The following is a 21,721-nucleotide window of genomic DNA, read 5'->3' as shown; positions in this document are numbered from 1 at the left end:
TGCTCAGTAAATATTTTAGGCTTTAAGAATTTTCCAGCCTAGCTCTGCTGCCTCAGGCAAGCTCTGAGCAGACAGGCGTGGCTGGGCCCAGAGAGGACCTGACGTGACTTGGTAAGGCTTTTACTTCTCCCCAACCATTGGAAACTGCGGAAACACTTCTAAGCTCACAGGCCACAGGCCAGCAGGGAAGCAGGCTCCTTCGGCCATGGGCTACGGTTTGCCGGCCCCTATCTCAGACTACGGACTGTTACAGTGGACAGACTATGCCTTGCCCTCGGCCATGACAAAATGCCAACAGAAGCAATTTTCGGCAGGGCTTGCTTTGTTCACAATTTAAGGATGTGGTCTTTCAGGGCGAGAGTGGGAGGCAGCAGGCTATGCTGTGTCTGTCAGGCAGGAAGCCGGAGAGGGGACTTAGCTCGCTTTCCCTGTTTCCTTCATTCCTTAGACTCCCCCACCTCCCTGCCATGGTGCCTCCCTTCTGACCACACACTGGGGGAGCTGTCTCTCTCCAGGAACTTTTCTCAAAACCCCTCATCCTCATCCCCCCCAAAGCTGTACTTCTATGCAATTATCAGTTAGGTGACAAGAGCCAGACATGGTGGCTCACACCTGGAATCCCAGCTCTCAGAAGGCTGGGTCGGGAGGTTGTCACGGGTTAGAGGTCATCTGGGTTATATAGTGAGTACGGGGCAGCCTGGGCTACAGAATGTGAAACTGCCTCTAATAAATGAGTAAGAAAAAGTAAATAGTTTTGAAAGCCAGGCATGGGGTGTATACCTTAAATCCGAGCACTCAAGAAGTAAGGCAGGTGGGTCTGTGGGGTCCAGGCCAGCCAGGGCCACACAGTGAGACCCAGTCTCAAAACAAGAGGAAGCAGTTCTGCAGTTCTGAGGCTAGGAGAGGGAAAGACCTCTCTGCGGGCGGGTTTGGTTTGCACCTGGCAAGGCCTGGCTTTGAGGTCACGGTTATCCACCCCCAACATCACGGTCAGAGGAGACCCCTAAGTAGCTCAGCTCTGTTCCTAGCTCGAGTAGGCCACTGCTGCACAGCTCTGTCCCCTGAACCAAACAATTGCCATCTTGGGACATTCAGCTGTGTGCCCTTACAATCAATCAATCAATCAATCAATCATCACCCCAGCTGTGCTGTTTGTTGACAGACCTCATCGCTGCTGGGTAAACACTTTCCAGGTATTGCCTGTTGGAGAGGAGCACCACACTCCTGTAAGCAGCCACTCAACCTGTGCTGGTTAACGAAGCTCAACAAATCCAGCTTCAGCTTCGGTGGAGTCACGCCTCAGTTTGTCTCTGGGACCTTGGGAGAAGGGTAGACGCTGCTTATCTCCCCTGGGGAAGAGATTTTAGCAGCACTTGGTGTAGTCGTTAGGATAGGAAACACTTGAGGATGAGTTTGGGAAGGGCAATGGTGTCTTACCTGATGTGGGGAGTGAGACAGATGAGGTTGAGTGGGGTTGGGGGAGGGGAAGGAGGAGCAGGCAGGCAGATGCGGTGTTTGCAGAGGATGTTTCGCCATGGTGGGTTTGTGGGAATGGTGGCGAGGGCCTGGGTCGTTTTCTTCCGGGTAGCGTGGAATGGCTCCCCTGCCTGATGGGTGGGGTCTGTTCCGGAAGTGCGGAGTTGGGTTTTAAACAACAGAAGGTGTTGAGCAGCTCTCAGAAGCTCTGGGAGCTTGGGAATGGTTTGGCAGGAGGGAGGTGTCAGCATCTGGGAGGGGGGGTGGAGAAGGCGGGGAGGGGGGGAGGCATGGAGGGTGTCAGCATCTATGGGGGAGGGGAGAGGGGTGAGCTTGGCTGCTCCTGTGGGTAATCAGAGATCTATGGAGGAGGGGTCAGGAGGGAGGGTGCCGGTGTTAGGAACAGGAGCCCGAAGGGGCTGTGGGCTGGCTCTGTGGCTCTGTGGCTCTGCCGTGGCTTTAGTGCAGTACTCTACTTAGCTGCTGAATTGGACAAAAGAGAAGGAAACTGCAGATGTTGGCCCGCTGTGGGGCCAAGAGGTGGAGAAGGCCCAGGTAGCAAAAACCCTCAGCCTTGAGTGTGTTCTTTACTTGGAGACTCAGTTAAGAGACTTGTGTCTTGGAGACACCAGAAGAAGCAAGCCGGGGTGGGGGTGGGGGCGAGGTGGGGGTGGGGCAGGCAGTTCTCCGAGGCTGCAAAGCCCAGAGTTGATGTGGAACTCTCCCGAGATTTATTGGGGATCTCAGTATCAGGACTGGGTTATTCCCCTAGGAGTTGTCAGCCACAGAAGCCCCAGGCCAGTAGGACACAGAGGCCATAGCTACAGTGTCTGGTTACATTCGGAGCTGATGGTGAGACCCTGTTGTCGAGGTTGGGAGCTCAGCTGAGGGACTTGGAGAAGTCAATCTAGAATGGGTCCAAAGTGTCTCCTCCCAGCGAGCTACCTACCTCCTATGGTGGCCACAAACTGTGCTGGGGAAGAATTTAGACCTAAAGTTGCATCCAGCTGTGGGTCCCGCTTTCCTCACGGCGGAAGTGCTAGGCAGAGGCGCAGGCTAGTGCAGGTGTGGTTGTGGGTGGAAGAGGCTTTCTGACTGGACTGCAGGCTCGCTCCACAGGAGGTGAATCCCATCTGGCTCAGGGAAATTAGACAAAATCCCGAGACCAGGGGGTCCCAGGCTCCAGTGGGGGGGCAGCTGCTGTTGCCTGGGTAAATGATGTAGCGGCTAAAGTGCTTCTCACATGTGTTTACTTAGGTCTATTACCCATGTCCCTCGGGACGTGTTGCCATCTGGTTGTGACCGTTTCCTCGTTTGTGTTTTGTAAGAAGAGGAAGAAAAAAAAAAAAAACCTCAACCCAGGCTTGCCAACTGCCCTGTCCTGGAGACAGGCACGGGAGGACGGACATGAAGGTTTGGTATCGAGCTTGAGTTGGAGAACAGTCAGACAACTATGGCATCTCTGCCAGGCTCAGGGACCCTTGTGGAAGGGGGAGGGGTGGAGAGGCTTGTGAGCTGTTGTCCTCAGAGACAAGCAACTGCCCTCCCAGGGTTCTCTGCTGTGCCCCTCGAAGAAGCCCAGGCTCCCCGGGGCTGGCCGTCGGAAGGGCAGGGAGCACCCTGCAGGCTTTCCCAGCTGTGCCCTAGTTCCCAAATAACGACTCAGAGGGTTATTATTTATGAACAATTGCCTAGGCCTTAAGCGAGGCCTGTCCCCCGACTAGCTATTCTATGCCTGCCGCATGGCTGGTCACCTCTCCTCAGTTTCATGTTTCTGACTTCCTCTGCGCCCAGTCAGGGAATCTTCCCACCGCCTCTTTCCCAGAGTTTACCCTCCACCCCCAGCCCTTCCCACCTTCTTGTCCATCAGACTTTTATTGACAGGTGACATTTCCACAGAGTACACAAGAGATTATTCCTACAGGAGGGTCTTGGAGACTCACCTGCATATCCAATCTCTTGCTACCACCTACTGTATGCAGTTCTGTACAGGATCTAGGGAAGGAGCTAGAGTATAAGGCCAGGAAGACTTGGGGAGGGGACACTCCATTCCTGTCGGCTCTACTAGGGAGCCCTCATGCCTGCTGGGCAAAGGCTTTCCGAGTGCAGCCTGTTGGGGGAGGGGCACCACATCCTGTGGGTAACCACTCTCTTCAAGGCCAATAAACACTCTGGCTCCTCAGAGTGAACTTTGGCAGAGTCATGCCTGGGTTTGTCACTGGGACTTTAGAGGGAAGGGGTAGAAGCTGTTTCTCCCTGTGAAGGACTTCTAGCAGGGACCACACCCTGCTGCTGGTTTGCCACACACTGACTTAGATTCCCTGAGGAGTACTGGCTGGACCTGGTGGCCTTCCATGACCAGCAAGACTTTTTTCTCGCTTTAAAGACAGGGTCTTATGTAGCCTGTCGGCCTCTAACTTGATAATTCTCTCTGTAGACGCGGAAAACACTGAACCCTAGTTATTCAAGGTGCCTCTCAAGTGCTGGCATTACAGGCATGGACCATCAGGCCTCACTGCCTGGTGTGTGTGTGTGTGTGTGTGTGTGTGGAGTAGTTTTTGGCGTCATCTGGGAAGAAGAAACCTCAATTGAGAAAATTCCCCCTCAGCTTGGCCTGCAGGCAGTACACGTGGCATTTTCTTTCATTAATGTTAATATGGGAGGGTCCAGCCCACAGCAATAGAAACCCTAACTCAGACAACATACTTTTTCCTTCGTGATACCTTTTCTTTTCCTTAAAAAATGTTTTTTTTAAGGTTTATTTATTTATTATATGTAAGTACACTGTAGCTGTCTTCTGACACTCCAGAAGAGAAAGTCAGATCTCCTTACAGATGGTTGTGAACCACCATGTGGTTGCTGGGATTTGAACTCAGGGCCTTCAGAAGAGCAGTCTGTGCTCTTAACCACTGAGCCATCTTACCAGCCCCCCAAAAATGTTTTGAAAGCCGTGCAGTAGTGGCACACATCTTTAATCCCAGCACTCGGGAGGCAGAGGCAGGCAGATTTATGAGTTCGAGGCCAGCCTGGTCTACAGAGTGAGTTCCAGGACAGTCAGGGCTACACAGAGAAACCCTGTCTCAAAAAACCAAAAAACAAAAACAAAAAAAGCAAAAACAAAACAAAAAAAAAGTTTTGGAAGCATTTCCTCATCTGTGTGGGCACCATGTAGGCTCTGGGACGTGAACTCGGGTCAGAGGCTCCACTGACAATCCGACTGTCCTGACATCCCTGTTTGTAACCACTGAGCTTCACCACCTCATCCTTCTGGGTCTGAGGGCTGATCAGGCAACACCTGTCTTCATGCACACCCTGGGGATAGATTTGTGACTTTCTCTTCCATGACCACGTGGATCTGGAAGAGAGCATTTCCGGCCCTTGGAGTGTAATACCCTCAAGAGTGTTCTGTAACATCCTGCAACATCTGTCAACCCAGAGCCTCGTCTCTCCCTTTCCTTAAGAGGCTGAGCCTAGGTCTCTGCAGTTCAAGTCCGGCTGGGGCCCTTCAGAGTAACTATGTTTCCCTTAAAGCAATGGCTACATTTTCTGGAGTGCTCGCAGCCTGCTGAGAATGGTCTTCCTTCTCACAATGCAGCGAGAGAGGGGCATGAAGTGACCCTTAGCAGTTAGGAGCGCATGCGCTCTTGCACTTAATAATGCACCTCAGATTTAGTCCAGAGGAAAAGCCAGTGTTCTTACGATCGATCCATCTCTAATGGATCTAGGATTATTCCCTTTTAAGGAAAATAACTTAAGCCAGGTGGTGGTGGTGCACGCCTTTAATCCCAGCACTTGGGAGGCAGAGGCAGGCGGATTTCTGAGTTCGAGGCCAGCCTGGTCTATAGAGTGAGGTCCAGGACAGCCAGGGCTACACAGAGAAACCCTGTTTCGAAAAAAAAAAAAAAAAACTAAAAAAGAAAGAAAAAAAAAAAAAGAAAAGAAAAATAACTTAAGGTAGGAGCCACGGCTCAGCAGTTAAGACCAGCTTGGGTTCAATTCCCAGCAACCACATAGTGGGTCACAACCATCTGTACCTTCAGTCCTGCGGATCTGATGCCCTCTCCTGGCTTCTGTGGGTACTGCACACACAGACATATCTTGAGACACTGACAGCGAGCTTGCTGTGTAACTAGGAATGAGCTTGAAATCTGATCTCATGTTTCCTCCTCCTGGGACTGGGACCACAGGTATATGCCATCACGCTAGGCTTTTGAAGTGCTAGGGACTGAACCCTGGGCTTTGTGCACTCGAGACAAGCAGTCCTAAGACCAAGCCCCCAGCCTGAGTTTAAGCGTCTGACCCATGGGGCTTATGTCCAGCCAGCTGCCCAGGTGACTGGGTGCAGCATTTCAAGAAGTTAATTGACTAAAGTTTTTGAATGTGGAGGCTTACGGTGACAATTTAGTTATTCTGGCATATGTGTGTTTTGGTCAAGTTTACCCAGGAATCAGACTAACAGGGTCTTGAACTGTCCTTCCCCATGAAGTTCAACTGTCCTTTCGGTTGTCAATTCTGACACTATTGTGTAGACACTTGCACACATCCTGGTTAGTTTATCAAAAATTATTGATCTTCTAATAAAAAAAAACTGTGGGGTAGTGGCAGTGCAAATTTTTTCAATCCTAGCATTTAAGGGGCAGAGACAGACAGTCTTGATGAGTGTGAGGTCAGCCTGGGCTACACAGTTCCAGGACAGCCAGGGCTGCACACACTGAGAAACCCTGACTTGACAAACCAAACCAAACAAACAAAAAAACCAGGGGGCTAGAGGGATGGTTCAGCAGTTAAGAGCACTGACTGCTCTTCCAGAAGTCCTGAGTTCAAATCCCAGCAACCACATGGTGGCTCACAACCATCTGTAATGGGATCTGATGCCCTCTTCTGGGGTGTCTGAAGACATTGACTGTGCACTCACATACATAAAATAAATTTTTTAAAAAAGGAAAGAAAAAAAAAAACAAACCAAACTCGTGTTTGGTTTTCTCGATTTCCTGTTTTCAGCGTCATTCATACCCCTGTATTTTAATTACACTTTTGGTGCTTGCTTTTAGTTCAATTCCCACTGCAGGTTTTCTAAGGCAGACGTTACCCATCCTTGTCTTTTTGTTTTTGGTTGGTTGGTTGGTTGGTTTTTCTGTTTTGGGAGGAGTTTGAAGGCAGGGTTTCTCTGTGTAGCACTGGTTGTCCTAGGATTCACTCTGTAAAGCAGGCTGGCCTCGAACTCAGGGATCCACCTGCTTCTACCTCCTGAGTGCTGGGATTAAAGGTGGGCTCCACCACGGCCCTGTTCTTGTCTCACACGAATTCAATACTATAAAAGTTCACCTAGGGGGCTGGAGAAACAGCTCAGTGGCTAAGAACACTGACTGCTCTTCCAGAGGTTCTGAGTTCAGTTCCCAGGAAACACATGGTGGCTCACAACCATCTGTAATGGGGTCTGATGCTTACTTCTGGTGTGTCTGAAGAGACAATGTTACTCACATATATAAATCTTTTTTTAAAAAAAGTTCACCTAGGGACTACGTTGTCCCGGTGTCATCTGTTTTGGTAAGCTGTAGTTTCATTTGCCTCAAGAAGTTGTGGGAGCAGTCTCTGTTGGGACCACAGCATGCTCCACCATGCCCAGTGTTCTATGCAGTGCTGGGGTCAGAGCCCGGACTTCATACCAGTGAGTGTAAACACACCACTCACTGGGCTCCAGTCCCAGTCCCTTCCCTCAAGGTCCCTCAGCACCTGGTGGCTCATTTCTGTAACCTGAGCTGCCCTGTGGGCTTGGATTGTGACGGTCAAAGGCCAGCTTGCACCGACCCGTTCTCTCACGCAGCGATTGCAAGGACTGAACTCAGGACTGTCAGGCCTTCTCTGAGCCCTCTCACTGGCTGGACTCTTCCATGATTAAATAACTTCTGTGCATATGATTGTTTTACCTTCATGTATGTCTGTGCATCACTCGTGTGCCTGGTGCCCATGAAGGTCAATTTTGGGCATCAGATCTCCTGGAACTGGAATTGCAGATGGTTGTGAACCACCATTCAGGTGTTTTTTTAAAAAAAGTATTTATTATATGTGAGTACACTGTAGCTGTCTTTAGACACCAAGAGAGGGTGTCCAATCTCATTACAGATGATTGTGAGCCACCATGTGGGTGCTGGGATTTGAAATCGGGACCTTTGGAGAACAGTTGTTGCTCTTACCCACTGAGTCATCTCACCAGCCCCACAGCCAGTATTCTTAAGTGTTGAACGGTCAGTCTCTCCAGAAACCTTTCATGATTTCTACTAATGTTTTAAGGTCTATTTTATAGTCCATATTTATGAATTATTTTTTCAGGGATTACATTTTTGTGTATGGGTGTTTTTCTGGGACACCTGTATGCATATTGGTGGTTCTCACCCTTCCTAATGCTGTGACCCTTTAACACAGTTCCTCATGCTGTGTCATGCTGTGGTGACCCCTCAGCCATACTTTTTTTTTTTTTTGCTACTTCACAACTCAAGTATTGCTAGTTATGGACCATAATGTAAATTTGTTTTCTGATGGTCTTAGGCCAACTCCCAAAGGGTTGTTGACCTGCAATGCAGGTTGAGAGCGGCTAATGTGAAAGTGTGCAGAGGCCAGAAGAGAGGGAGAGTCCCTGGAATTAGCTTTATAGATCGTTATTTGCTGGGAGGAGGCTGGCCATCAAACCTGGGTCCTTTGGAAGAGCAGCTGGTGCACGTAACCGGGATGCCGGGACCCAAACTCCTGCGCAACAGCAGTGAGTACTATTACCTGCAGAGTCCTTCCTTCCAGCCCTGTGTGGAGTCTTTTGTAAAATGCCAGATCCACTTGGATCCATTATATAGCCCTGGCTAGCCTGGAACATACTTGTGTAGACCAGGCTGGACTCATTCAGTCATCTGCTTGCCTCCACTGTCCCAGTACTAGGATTGCAGGGCTGCACCATGATGCCCAGCCCCCAGCTTGTCAAGTCACACTCCCCTATCCCCTGTCCCTATGTTTTAATTATCTACGTATCATGGTAAAGGAGAACAGGGCTAGGACCCACGCAGGCTAGGCAGGAACTCGACCACCAGGCACACTGCAGCTCCTGGCTTTACTCAACGGAGAGTTCTTCTAACACATTGCTGGCTTTTGCCTTTTCAGTCCACCCTGCTCACCTTACGCCATGGGGCCTAGTGTTGGAACAGCGAGTCAGGGCTGCTTGCTGTTCTCGGCTTCTGTTCTCTAAGCCCTGCCCCCCTGGGTGTGGGGAGCAGAGGCCGGGTATGGAAGAAGGCAAGTGTGGTGACCTTGGTTCCTGGAAGTTCTCTATTGCATCTTTGGGGGTAGGGGAAGCACAAATGCAACTTTCACCACTGAGATGAAGACAAACTTTTTTCTGTTGTTACCATGTGGGGTGACCTAGGCTTGGCCAGTTGGACCCCTGGGCAGGCTGTTTTTGTATTAAACACTCAGAGCAATTAAAATCTCCATAGCAGGGCTAAGAGATGGCTCGGTGAGCCAAAGCACCGCTACCAAGCAGTGAGACCTAAAGTTCAGTCCATGAGACTCAACGAGGAGGGGAGAAGCGATTTCCTGGGAACAGATCCCATGGCACGCACCGTTCTCCTCACACAGAATTAGTAAATGTAGTAAGATATGCACAGCAGGGTGGTCGTGCTGTATGTTAACTTATCTTTATTTTAAGGCAAGGTCTCAGACCAGTTCTCCTTTTCCTCTAAAATGTGTTTGTGTGTGTGTGTATTACAGGTGTGAGCCAGGTTGCTCAGTGATTTAGAACTTAGAAAAAGGTAGAGTGCAGGAGTGTGCATGCAGCTCAGAGCATGTTACCAGAGGACAGCGTGCTCCGGAGTGGGCTCTCGCCTGCCACCTTGTGGGAATCTGGGGATTGAACCAAGATGCACACAAGCATCCCAACCCATTGGGCTATCTCGCCAGTCCCAGGTCTTCCAAGGAGAGCGTATTCAGTCCTGCCTTGAATCAGCTGTTGCTCAGTTGATGTGATATGGCGTCTTTACGTAGCTCTCACAGATGAGTGTTTACAAGAGAACCAGAGTTCTACAGCCCTCCCCGCCGTGCGTGCCACACCAGCTGAAGCACTCTCCAGGCGGTTGTCACCTTTATTTAATGACTCCCGTGTGCACAGCTGCCCCACAGTACTAGTGCTGGAGAGCAGGCCTTCCTCTCAGCTGCCAGGGTCTTTCATGCACTGGACTCAGTGGGCAGAGCAGCACGGCAGGACCTTACCCCATCTCAGCCTTCACTGCTCCCATCTTTGTCTAAGTGATGACCAAACACGTGGCCACCAAGGGTGTCCAGTCTCCACAATGGCCATCAGGACCCCAGACAGGACAGGAGGACCAGTCTCCCTAACCTCCAGACCTGACCCTAATACTGGGCCCTGCATGGTAGGCTGCCTGTAGCTTCCTTGGCTGCAACAGGGACGACAACACAGCTTCAGAGATGTTAATGTCCATGAGCATCTGTCTTCCACTGTAGACAGGACACCTCACACCTTCCTTGGGTGTCTTTATTCAGAGCTTCATATTACAAGAATGCCAGCAAAACCCACCACCAGCGACCTGGGCGCATACACAATTTTCATATAGTTGCACCTCAGGATCAGCAGTTAGAATTCACATCTAAGTAAAACTTCCCCATGTCTACCACAGAGCTTACTGTAGAAACATAACTTTGTTTAAAAGCCAAACAAGAACAAAACTTGCATTGTGAGATGGGAAAGTTAGGAGTTAAATAAATGAATTTTTTAAAAAATTTAGGAGTCGCAGAGATAGCTCAGTGGTTCAAAGAACTTGCTGCTCTTACTGAGGACCTGAATTCAGGACCCAGAACGTGTGCCTTGCAACCATCTGTAACTCCAGTTCCAGGGATTTTCTGGCCTCTGCAGGTACCAGGCACACATATGAGTGCCACACACGTAGGCAAAGTACTTGTACAAAAAACAAAATGGAAATTTAAAATGCCCACGCCCCCATTCTTACAGGATAAAGTGAGGAGACTGCACTTTCATCACTTCCAGGAGGTGTGGAGTATTGCGTGTATGATATTGTGAGGTGGGTAGATTCCTTACCTTGTCATAATGACACACTGAAGGTGGGTTCAAGGGAGTCTGGGAGGTCTGGTTAGTCTGGCTGCCAAGACTGTCCTGGGATTCCATGGTCTAATCTGCGCCAATTCACCTACCTCTTCTCCCAGAGCTCGGAATGGCTTTAGCACCACAGCCATCCAAATCCCTGACTGCCATGCCTCCCTGGTCTTACGCCCTCATCTGAACACACTCCATAACTATTTTTTTCTGACAAAGTTTCTCTGTGTAGCCCTGGTTGTCCTGGAACTCACTCTGTAGACCAGGCTAGCCTCCGAATTGCTGGGATTAAAGGCATGCACCACCACCACCTGGCTTGACACCTATCTGGCATCTTCCATGGTGAGGTGCTGCTTCCCAGCCAGCAGCCCGCTAAGTATGTTCCTGTTCTTGTGCTGCCAAGACAGGCCCTGCCCTACACTCAAGCTCCTCCCATATGTCTTCTGGGCGCCATCACTGCTGGGCTTAAGTACCACTTATTCAAACCCACGTGGCCTATGCTCTTCACCACCAAGGCTTTTGCTCAGTCTTTCACCAGCCTGCGTCCTGAAGCCACGTCTCCAAACCTGAGGCAGAACGCACAGCTGCCCTTAGTGTTGACCATTTACAGACAGGTCATGAACCAGGAAGGGAGAGAGCAGTCTGGCTCTTTATCTGCAGGCTGGTTTTGGACAAGCAGCTTCAACTCTAGGGACAGATCCCGACAGATGCCTGCACGGCAGCTGCGCTCCAGCTTTGCCACAGGGACCAAAGAGCTCAGGGTCCACTTTGCCGTGCAGCCCCTCAACACCAGCTGTGAGCCACCGTCTCAGGCACCTCCTGAGCTTGTGACAATTGTGTGGGAATGACTGGGGCAAGGAACTCCAGCAGCGCCCCTGGTTTCCAGTGCAGATTTTACGGTGATGAAAGGATCATGACCAACAGGCACAAGAATGAACAACCTCTGCTTATGAAGAACTCCCTGGTGCCAGCCGCGGCTTCCACATGGCCTCCTCTCTCCTCAGCTTGACCACAAGCTTCTCAAGAGAACCCCAGAATCACAAACTCTTGGGGACTTGCCTTCACTCTGCTGGGTGAGAAAGTCCTTTGGGAAATATTGCTTTTCACCACAGGGAAAACAGCAGGACAGATGATACCTCAGGAAATGCCATTTAGATTCAAGCACGGTGAAATTTTGTCAAGCAAAAATAGTCTTTATTCAAATTTAATGGAAACAGGGGTCACTATACTTTGCAAGACGGGGAAAAATAAAATTAAAAAAAATTCTTTTCTTTAATATAAAACAATATAATCACAATACCAGAATATGAGCTCTACAGTGTTACTTCCTATGGGCTATGCAGGTATCCATTTCTCTTGACTGTGCTATTCACAACGCTGTTAAGTCCAGAAACAGGAAACCGAAGTGGTGGGAGACTGAAGACTTGCACTTTCACTACGTGGCACACATCAAAGGGCATCGATTCGAGGGCTAACGGCTGCTTCACCACACCTACCCACGCCACCACTCCAGCCTGAGAGGCTGCACAGGTGCCGAGCTCCCTGGAGCCGTGGCCAGGCCTAAAAGCCAGGCTTTTGGGTGTCCTACTGTGAGAAAAGGGAGGTTTGAGGAGGTGCTTTTCAGTGGAGCGGGAAGGCCTGGCGCCCGCTGGAGGCGTGCTGAGGAAGCACTGAGACCGAACAACTGAGACACGCCTTTGGGAGTTATGTACAGCAGTGACGGGCGGGTGTTCTACTCCTCTTGCGCTACGGCTACCGACATGTACAAAAACTTCTCGGCAGTTCCAGCGTGGCGCAGCCACTTAGGACCGTGAGTGGGACCTGGATCTGGACCTGGAGGGCGACCTGGAAGCAGACCTGGATGGAGACTTGGACCGAGAGCGTGTTTTTGACGCCGACTTTGATCTGGAGCGCGACTCTGCTGGGAGATTAGGTTTGGATTTGGAGGTGGATCTCGACCTGGCCCGGGGCTCTGCATTGGGAGCCCCGCTCTCACCCTCAGCACGGCCTTCCCTCTGGCCAGACTCCGCCTTGGCGTGTTCTCGCTCCTTTGACACTGAGCGGGACGGTGACCGGGAGTGGTCGGTGTCCCTCTTTTTCTTGCTGCTGCTGCTGCTGCTGACTTTGCTGTCCCGCTTGCTGCTATGTTTCCGGCTGCGCTCGCTCTTGCTGCGGCTACGGCTGCGGCTCTCCTCCCTGCTTCTCTTTCTGCCCTTCCGCTTGTCCCTGCTTTTGCTGCGGCTGCGGCTGCGACTGCCCGCTTTGCTGCGGCTGCGGCTCTTGCGAAGGCTCTTCTCCTGGCTGCGGCCCCTGCTCACGCTCCTCCGCCTCTCCTCCTCTGCTCTCCTCTCCTGGCTCCTGCTCCGACTCTTGCTGTCGCGGCGGCCGGGGCTGTGGCTCTTGGCCTTGCCAGCACTGTCGTTGTTCTGGAGCTTGTCCTCCGCGTGGTCTTTGCTCTTGCTGCGGCTCTTGACGGGGCTGCGGCTGCGGCTGCGGCTCTTGTTGTCTTTGCTGGGGCTGCGGCTTTTCTCCTTCTTACCGCGACTGCGGCTCTGGCTGCGGCTGCGGCTCTTGCTGCGCGAGTGGGACCCTGACCTGGAAGACAAGGTGCGCGTGAGCAACAGGTGACCAGACCCTTTCCAAGTCAGGGGAGGAGGGAGCACGGGGCCCGTGGGGTGAGGAAGTGGGGAGGCTGCAGGCCCACCTGGATCGAGACCGGCTCTTAGAATGGCTACTTTTACTGCTGCCACTGCGGCTTCTGCTCTTCCGAGAATGTCTGCTTCGAGAGCGAGACCTGTGGTGGAGAAAAAAAAATTTTTTTTTTTTGAGACAGGGTCTCATTAACCTTGGCTGGCCTGAACTCACAGAAATTCACCTGTTTCTACCTCTTGGGTCCTGGGGTTAAAGGCATGTACAACCAAACACAGGTCAGAAAAAGAAAGTTTAAAATTGCCAGTAAGGGGCTGTAGATTTGCCCAGTGGTTAAGAGCACTTATTCTTGGAGGGGACCTGGGTTCAATCCCAGTACCCACATGGTGGCTCACAATCATCTGGAACTCCAGCTCCAGGGTCCGACATCCTACTCTGAGCTCAGCACATATCATGCACATGATATGAGACATGGCTCAGCAGTTAAGAGTACTGACTGCTCTTCCAGAGATCCTGAGTTCAAATCCCAGCAACCACATGGTAGCTCACAACCATCTGTAATGAGACCTGATGCCCTCTTCTGGGGTGTCTGAAGATGTGACAGTGTACATTCACACACAAAAATAAAAGTAAATAAATCTCGCCGGGCGGTGGTAGTGCACCCTGTAATCCCAGCACTCTGGGAGTTAGAGGCAGGCAGATTTCTGAGTTCAAGGCCAGCTTGATCTACAGAGTGAGTTCCAGGACAGCCAGGGCTATACAGAGAAACCCTGTCTTGAAAAAACCAAAATCCAAAAATCCAAAAGACTACTTGCTGATCCTGTAGAGGACCCAGGTTTGACCCCCAGCACCAACATGGCGGTTCACAGCTCCAGCCCCAGGGGAACTGATACCTCATTTTGCCTTGGCAGGTAGCAGGTGCACACATAATACAGACATACATGCAGGCAAAACACCCCAACCCCAAATTTTAATTATACAAAAAATTGTCTAATAATATTAAAAGGCTGTTTAGAGTCAACCAAGACATTCCTTCAATGAAAAAAACACCTGCTCCACATAGTAGTTGGGTAGTGGCGCACTGGTGGAATGTTCCAGGTTAGAGACTTGACAACCTTCCACTACATGACTGAGTGGGATCCCGGCCAGGAAGCATTACGCACCTGGGGAAATAAACATGGCTTGGACAGTTGAAGACGGTTATGTAGTATGTTCTTGGGGACTTTTAGATTAGTGCTATAACTTACAATGTCTTTCAGATGAACATAAATATAGAATACACACGAAGGAAAGAAGAGAGAGAATGCTGCAAACACATTTGCACACTGGTCTTCCGACTTCTAGGTCTGTCTGACAATGAGCACAGGAGAGGGTGTGGGGAAGCAGGCAAGTGCACAGGTGTGAGGAGCAAACAGGGGAGGGCAGGGCTCTGACGACAGCTGTGGGAACCAGCCTAAGTGCTAAAATCATGTCTCCCAGACACGGAAAGAGTGCTCTGTTGTTTCTGGACACTGCTCAGCACAGTAACTCATACAAAAGTGACAAGAGTTAGGTACAGCGCACTAGTAATGCCACAGCCTTGCTGAAATGTGCCCTCTCTAACCCCTCATACCCTAGCCTGAGACCATAGGAAATAAGCAGCAGCACACCGTGTGATCTAGAACCCCAGCTGGGGGAGAACGTCAGCACCTTCTCTACCCTGGGAAACTCGCCCCCACAGCCCAGGCCTTTATGAAGCACTTCTCTGCTAGGAAGACAGCCCTGTCTCCCCACCACCTCCAGCTTTATGAGCACCGTCTCCATGAGGACCCTGACTGACCCAGCTCAGCTGTGCTGGGTCACAATGGCCATCATTCGCTCACTGCCAGTTTTCTCCAGTGAGGGCGGGGATCAGATCTGTCCTGTTGACACACGCCCCCGCAAATCTGGTGCTCTCTACACTCTTTTCTCCCTTTTCTCTTTTTTTCCAGGTTCTTTAAAGACAGGGTTTCTCTGTGCAGCCCTGACTGTCCTGGAACTCTCTCTGTAAACCAGGCTAGCTCTGAACCCAGAGATCTACCTCCCTCTGTCCCCCAGTGCAGCACTGCCAGCTTCTATTCCAGCTGCTTTATAAGAACTGGTGCCCTGGCCTTCTGTGCTTCTAGCTCAGTTTATGACTCAGCTCCCCAGAGAAAGGTGAGAAGCCACCGAGTCCTGTCTCAGAAAAGGATTTGCTTCTGTTTGTATTTGTGATGTAAGAGGTTCATGAGTTTCACAAACTGTTCAGTTCAAAGTTCCGAGCCACTAAAGCACATGAAATCACGCTATGAAAGCCAACAAGAGACCACGAGGGCCGTCTGTGCTGATCAGTGCAGTACTGTCGAGTGCCCTACTCATGATATGTCAACAGTACCTTGAGTGACTCCGGCTTCTGGAGTAAGACCGGCGCCGTCTAGAACCTGGCTTGTCTTCAACTAATCTGATTTTTCTGCCGTTGACTTCAGTTCCGTCCAACTTTTCCAAAGCTCTTTTCATATCAGAGTAAGACACAAATTCAATCACTCCTTCATTTTTGCGTCCCTTGTGAGCATCTGCATATGTCACTTCTCCTGCCTGACGCATGTAATCCTAAAGAAAAAAAAATACAAGTTAAAATGCAGCAGGCAAGCAATGCTGTGATGCAAGTGGCAAAAACAACCCATGTCCTCCCTCTGTGAGAGAGGCTGTAGCCTGTGCTCATCTGTCAGTGTGGCTGAGTCCAAGTACAGGTAAGTGCTAGGGATAAATCTAGTAAAGATGTCGGCCTGATGTCCCAGTGGTAGTACGGACACACACTGAATAGACATCTGTGGTCTGTGTTCATTTTGATGAATTTTGTTCTGCATTTGTAAACACTGAGCATGTCATTTTGTGTCATTTCCTTTATTTGCTACATTGCAAGTGTATCTGCCAATATGTCTCCACATACACAATCTTCTAGTCACCATCCCTGCACTTCTGAGGGTTTCTCAATTGTCCAGAGTGCAAGCTATACTTAGACTGTGATCATTATCCACAATCCAATCAAGAACACCTTTGTACAAAAATTTATTTGAGTTATTTGCAGGAAGTATAGGTTCTGTATAAAAGGCTAGTAGCCATTCAAACTAGGACATGCGTAAGTGACACAGGTGCAGTCACAGTTAGACCAAAATAGGCTTGGCATGACAAAACTAGGGTAAAGATGACCTGCAGAGAGCTGGGCCAGGGCTACTGTCTTTACATCTTCATCCTGTGTGTATGAGTGTTTGCCTTGCATGTGTCTGTATGCCCCATGCACACCTGCTGCTGCTCTCAAGGCCAGAAAACAGTATTGGATGCCCTAGAACTAAAGTTAGAGGTTTTGTTCAAACTCAGAGATTCATCTGCCTCTGCCTCCTGAGTGTTGGGATTAGAGTTTGAATTGCCACGTGGGTTCAAATCTAGCTCCTCTGAACAACAGCAAGTACTCTTAAATGCTGAGCCGCCTCTTTAGCCCTCAGTGCCACGACTTTATTTCAGGTAGCCACACTTGCAAAGTAGTGATGCTAGTAGACAGCTCCTAAGAGCAGCCGTCAGTGAGTGTTCCACAGTGTTTTAGGAGCTCACTCTATTATAACCACATAGGCAGATATAACTGCACATATCTTACAGATATGGATGGTAAATTACAACAAAGTTGTTAATTGCTCAAAGTCAGTGAGGTATTCATTTGGGGCAGAGAGGCAGGAAAAATCCAGTATGGAATTATTTTTTTATGAAGCAAAGTTGGGGAGTTAATAGAAATCCAGAAAGACGTACTCTAGATTGTGTGTAAATCCTTCAAGAGGTTATCTGAGTATTGGAATACACACCTTTGATCCAGCACACGAGTCAGATAAAGGGAAATCTATGAATTGGAGGCCAACCTGGTCTATAGAATGAGTTCCAGGACAGCTAGGGCTATACAGGGAAACCTTGTCTTAAAAAAAAATCAAGAACAAATTATTATCTTTGAAATCAACTGATATAGCCCTGATTGACCTTGAATTCAGAGATCATGTGCCTGCCTCTACTGCCTGGCAAACACTTTTTTAAAATTTTTTTTTAAAAAAGATTCAGTTACTTATTATATGTAACACTACAGGTGTCTTCAGTCAGACACACCAGAAGAGGGCGTCAGATCTCATTACAGATGGTTGTGAGCCACCATGTGGTTGCTGGGACTTGAACTCAGGACTTTCGGAAGAGCAGTCAGTGTTCTTAACTGCTGAGCCATCTCTCCAGCCCCCTGGCAAACACTCTTTTTAAAAAAGTTTTTTTATTATGCTGTATGTACAGGTGCACCACATGCACACAGAGCCCCTGAAAGCCAAAACAGGGCATCAGATACCCTGTGCCTGGAGTTACAGACAGTTGTGAGCCACCTTGTAATCCTAAATTCTCTGGAAGGGCAGCCAGTATTCTTAACCACTGAGCCATCTCTCCAGCCCTCTGGAACCAACTTCTTAATCTTGGTCCACTATATAAGTAAAACTTCCAATTCTCCACGCCAACAGTGTGCTACATTTCCAGCCCAATTTATACAATGTGATATAAATCTATGACTTTAAGAAAAGATTTATTCATTTTTACTTTATGTAGATGGTGTTTGGCATGTATATATGTTTGTGCACCATGTGCATGCCTGGTGTCTGTGGAGGCCAGAATTGGGCACCGAATCCCCTGGCTGAGAGTCACATGGTTGTGCGCTGCTGTATGGCATGGGAATTAAGCTCAGGTCCTCTGGAGAGCAAGCAGCCATTACTCTTAACTGCATGCTATGGCTCCAGTTCCAAATTATGGATTTTAAAGAGTAAGATCCTTTAATTTGTTTAGTGTTTTAAGTTTCCTTATTAATGGATAATATTTTCTTTCTTTTTTTCTAGACAGGGTTTCTCTGTGTAGCCCTGACTGTCCGAAAACTCTCTCTGGATACCAGGCTGGCCTCAAACTCAGATCTGCCTACTTCTGCCTGAAGTACTGGGATTAAAGGGGTGTGCCACCATCTGGCTATAGCTAGTATTTTCTACACCTAGGAACCCTTTGACTTTTAAAAATATGTAAATAGTTCTAAAACAGCCTGGTGAGGAAAGACTCTGATTTAGCTACTCAGAGAGGTTAAGTCTGGGTCTGCATAAAGAGTGAGTTCAAGGTCAGCCCAGGCATTTAGAATGAACGTTAAGAAAAAGCAATGAGCATTTAGGCATGGTGACGCAGCCTTTAATCCCAGCACTCAGGAGGCAGAGGCAAGGGATCTCTACGAAGTTCAAGGATAGCCTTGGTCTATACAGCAGACGTGCCTCAACACTCTCCTTTCCTTGCACAAAAGGGAAAGAGGAGGGCTGGGTGTATACAGCTCACTGGTATAGCACTTGCTCAGCATGTGCAAGGTTCAACTTCTACAAAAAGAAGTTTATGTTAAATAAAATTACAATAACACAGTATCTTGTAGTTGAGGAACCAAGACAGAGGTAAGGGACTTGCTAAGGCCATTCATACAACTGGTAGGAGGCAAAGGGACTCAATCTTCTTTAATATCTATTATTTTTGTTTTCCTGAGAGAGAAAGTGCCCAGCTACAGAAGCAAAGCCAACTAATGACTTTGCTAAGTGGGTTAAAGAAAACATCAACACTTTCAAATATTCCATGTAGCCACATGCCAGGAAGAGCTAGTCTTTTTCTTAATTTTTTCTTTTATGTGCATGAGTGTCTGTGCACCATATGCATGTGGTGCCAGCAGAGGTCAGAAAAGGGCATCAGAGACCATGACACTGCAGTTATAGATGGCTGTGAGTAGCCATGAGTGCTGGGAACTGTACTTGTCCTTTGAGAGAGCGTCCAATGTTAACTGCTGAGCCATCTTTCCAGGCTCTAGAGTTGCATATGTGTGTATCTGTGGGTGCCAATTTACATGTGATTACAGGTGCCTGTAAGCCTCCACACTCAAGTGTTGGGAACTGAATTTGGGATTTCTGTAAGAGCAGCAAGTATTTCTCACTGCTCCCAGGATAGGTCCACAATTGCTAAGATATCTGTCCACCTGCAAGGTGCCAGAGTATTCTCAACTCTTGGAAATCTGCCTGCCTGAGCCTCTGCCCCAAGTACTGGGATGGAAGGCGGTGCGCACGATCACGCCTTAAGTGTCTCTGCATCTCATTTTTGTTAACTTGAAGGCTGTCTGTAGCAAATTTGGAAAAGACCCTTTAAGATAAAATTAATGTGGAGCTGGAGAGATGGATCAGCAGTTAAAAGCACTGACTGCTTTTCCAAAGGTCCTGAGTTCAATTCCCAGCAACCACAAGGTGGCTCACAACCATCTGTAATGAGATCTGACGCCCTCTTCTGGAGTGTCTGAGATAGCTACAGTGATCTTACATACAATAAATAAATAATAAAAAAAAGATAAAATGAATGGCCAGGCAGTGCCTTTAATCCCAGCATTCAGGGGCAGAGGCAGGCAGATCTCTAATGATTTAGAGGGCAATCTGGTCTACAGAGCGAGTTCCAAGACAGCCAAGGATACACAGAGAAACCCTTTCTCTGAAACCACCCCTCCAAAACACCTCAAAACACAACAAACAAAAACCTCAAAACACAACAAACAAAAACAAAAAATCTCCAAACAAACCAGCCAAGCAACCCTAGCGTGAATGTGGAGAATGCCTAGCCACTCCTCAACCCTGCCCTTACAGCTTGCCTTTCCTTTGTTCTGAGACACCAGCAAGCTTTCTTCTGCACCAAGATTAGGAACTAATGCTGTTCTCAGGAAGTGACCTCAGTGTCTGGGATGGCCACAGCAGCAGCAGGACCTAACGCCTTCCTTGCTGGGTGCTGAGCTTCTGTGCAGGGCCTTATGCACACCAGCCAGGTTAAGTGCTCAGCCCCAAGTCGGAGCCCAGCCCAGCTCTGTCCTCTATCATCTCCATCTCCTCCACCATCATGATGATCTCTCTGCATTGGTGTTTTGCTTGTGTGCAAATGTTAGGTCCTGAAGTTACAGAGAGCTGTGAGCTGCCACACAGATGCTGGGAATTGAACCCCACATCCCTGCCCCTCCCAAACCCCTAGCTCTTGGGAATTTTTGAATAAAATTTTCTTTCCTCCCTTTCTCTTCCTTTTTAAAATTATTTTCTCTCTTTAGGTCAAGTCTCACTCACTATGCAGTCCTGACTGGTCTCCAGCTTATGGGCCTCGTCTGCCTCTGCCTCCCAAGTGCTGGGATTAAAGGTGTGTGTTGCCTTGTCCAGCGCATAAATATTCCTTAAAAGATGGGTTGACCCCCACCTACTTCCTGAGATAAGTCACTTTTGGAACTCACTATACAGCGCAAGCCGCCCCGTCTTCCTGTCCTGACCATTTGTCTATGCACTCAGCCATACCTGACTGAGAGCAACACAGGCTGGATAGTCTCACGGTGCGGACCCACACTGGAAGCTAAAAGTCAGTAATGGTCCTGCTTGGATTTACAGAAACAGGCTTTTAGTCTTTTCTATGCAGCTCCACCCTATTATCTCTCTAGAACACTGTCGCAGTGGAAAATTCACGTAATACAAATGTAGCGCAGTTGGCAACTACATAAATAGAATATGAGTAAGGTTTTAATGTCTTTTACACTCCTAGGTCGGAATAATTAATACTTGCTTCCTACTCTTACGCATGCCCAACCTTAGAAAGTTAACTAGGCCCAAACCTTTAGGTCTTGCCAGCTGCACCGACTTGACAAATTCTCCACAATAAGTCTGTATTCTGTGCGGGTAGGAGGACCATATTTATCTCGGCCGCTTCTTCGATAACCATATCCACCTTTAGATGGTTCAAACAGACAACATCATATAGTGTAAGAGGAAATGACACAGCACACTCTTAAAATATGTAACTCAACCCCCCCTTTCTAAACAATAGCATGTGTATTTTAATTAAAGCCTCACCTTTAATTTGAATTTAAACACAAAATTTCAATAAGTTATAGGCATATGCATTCACCAGTTAATATTTATATTTTAAATTAGCATGTATAAAGAAACATATCAATTTAGAAAAAGCAAATTATTAAATCAGTTACTATTATTACTTAATAATAATTAAAATTTTTGAGATTTTTTTTTTAATGGAAAGAAAAAGATGCAGGCACCTATTTCAATTAATGCATCTGTGTCTGAGGGAGCCTCACCGTGACGCAGGTCTGACACAGGTTAATGGGGTATGACTGTGGTCATCGCATGGCTTCCTTTTTGGTCAGCCAAGGGCCACCCATGGAAAGGTAACCAAGGTCAGCAAACGGAACAGGTGGTCATCTTAGCCTCAAAGGATTCTTTTAATTAAAATTGAGGTCTTTGTTAAATATACGTCAAATTGCATTACAGAAGAAAATGTTTTAAAGTATTAAAACAAATTCATGACATTGAATATTAAATTTTTTAATTACAATTCTGTATTTTAAAAGATATATTCTTTTAGAAACAGCTTAAA

General features: G+C 48.4%; 1 protein-coding gene across 2 annotated transcripts in view; it reads right to left on the bottom strand.

Moving 5' to 3' along the window:
• Window positions 1-11,757: 11,757 nt before the first annotated feature.
• The window catches only part of Srsf4 (serine and arginine rich splicing factor 4), a 28,268-nt gene continuing 18,304 nt past the window's right edge, over window positions 11,758-21,721 (bottom strand). For both annotated transcript variants that reach the window (XM_052177571.1, XM_052177572.1), the window contains exons 3-6: window positions 20,943-21,055; window positions 15,627-15,841; window positions 13,290-13,379; window positions 11,758-13,180 (exon numbers count right to left, since the gene is read on the bottom strand). In XM_052177571.1, coding sequence (XP_052033531.1) covers window positions 12,388-13,180; window positions 13,290-13,379; window positions 15,627-15,841; window positions 20,943-21,055 — 1,211 coding nt within the window. In that variant the 3' untranslated portion in view covers window positions 11,758-12,387. The remainder of the gene's footprint in view (window positions 13,181-13,289; window positions 13,380-15,626; window positions 15,842-20,942; window positions 21,056-21,721) is intronic.

Source organism: Apodemus sylvaticus, chromosome 3 (genome assembly GCF_947179515.1).
Source record: "Apodemus sylvaticus chromosome 3, mApoSyl1.1, whole genome shotgun sequence".
Taxonomy (NCBI): Eukaryota; Metazoa; Chordata; class Mammalia; order Rodentia; family Muridae; genus Apodemus; species Apodemus sylvaticus.
The sequence above is the reverse complement of the archived record's forward strand: the minus strand, read 5'-3'. Positions and strand labels throughout refer to the sequence as shown.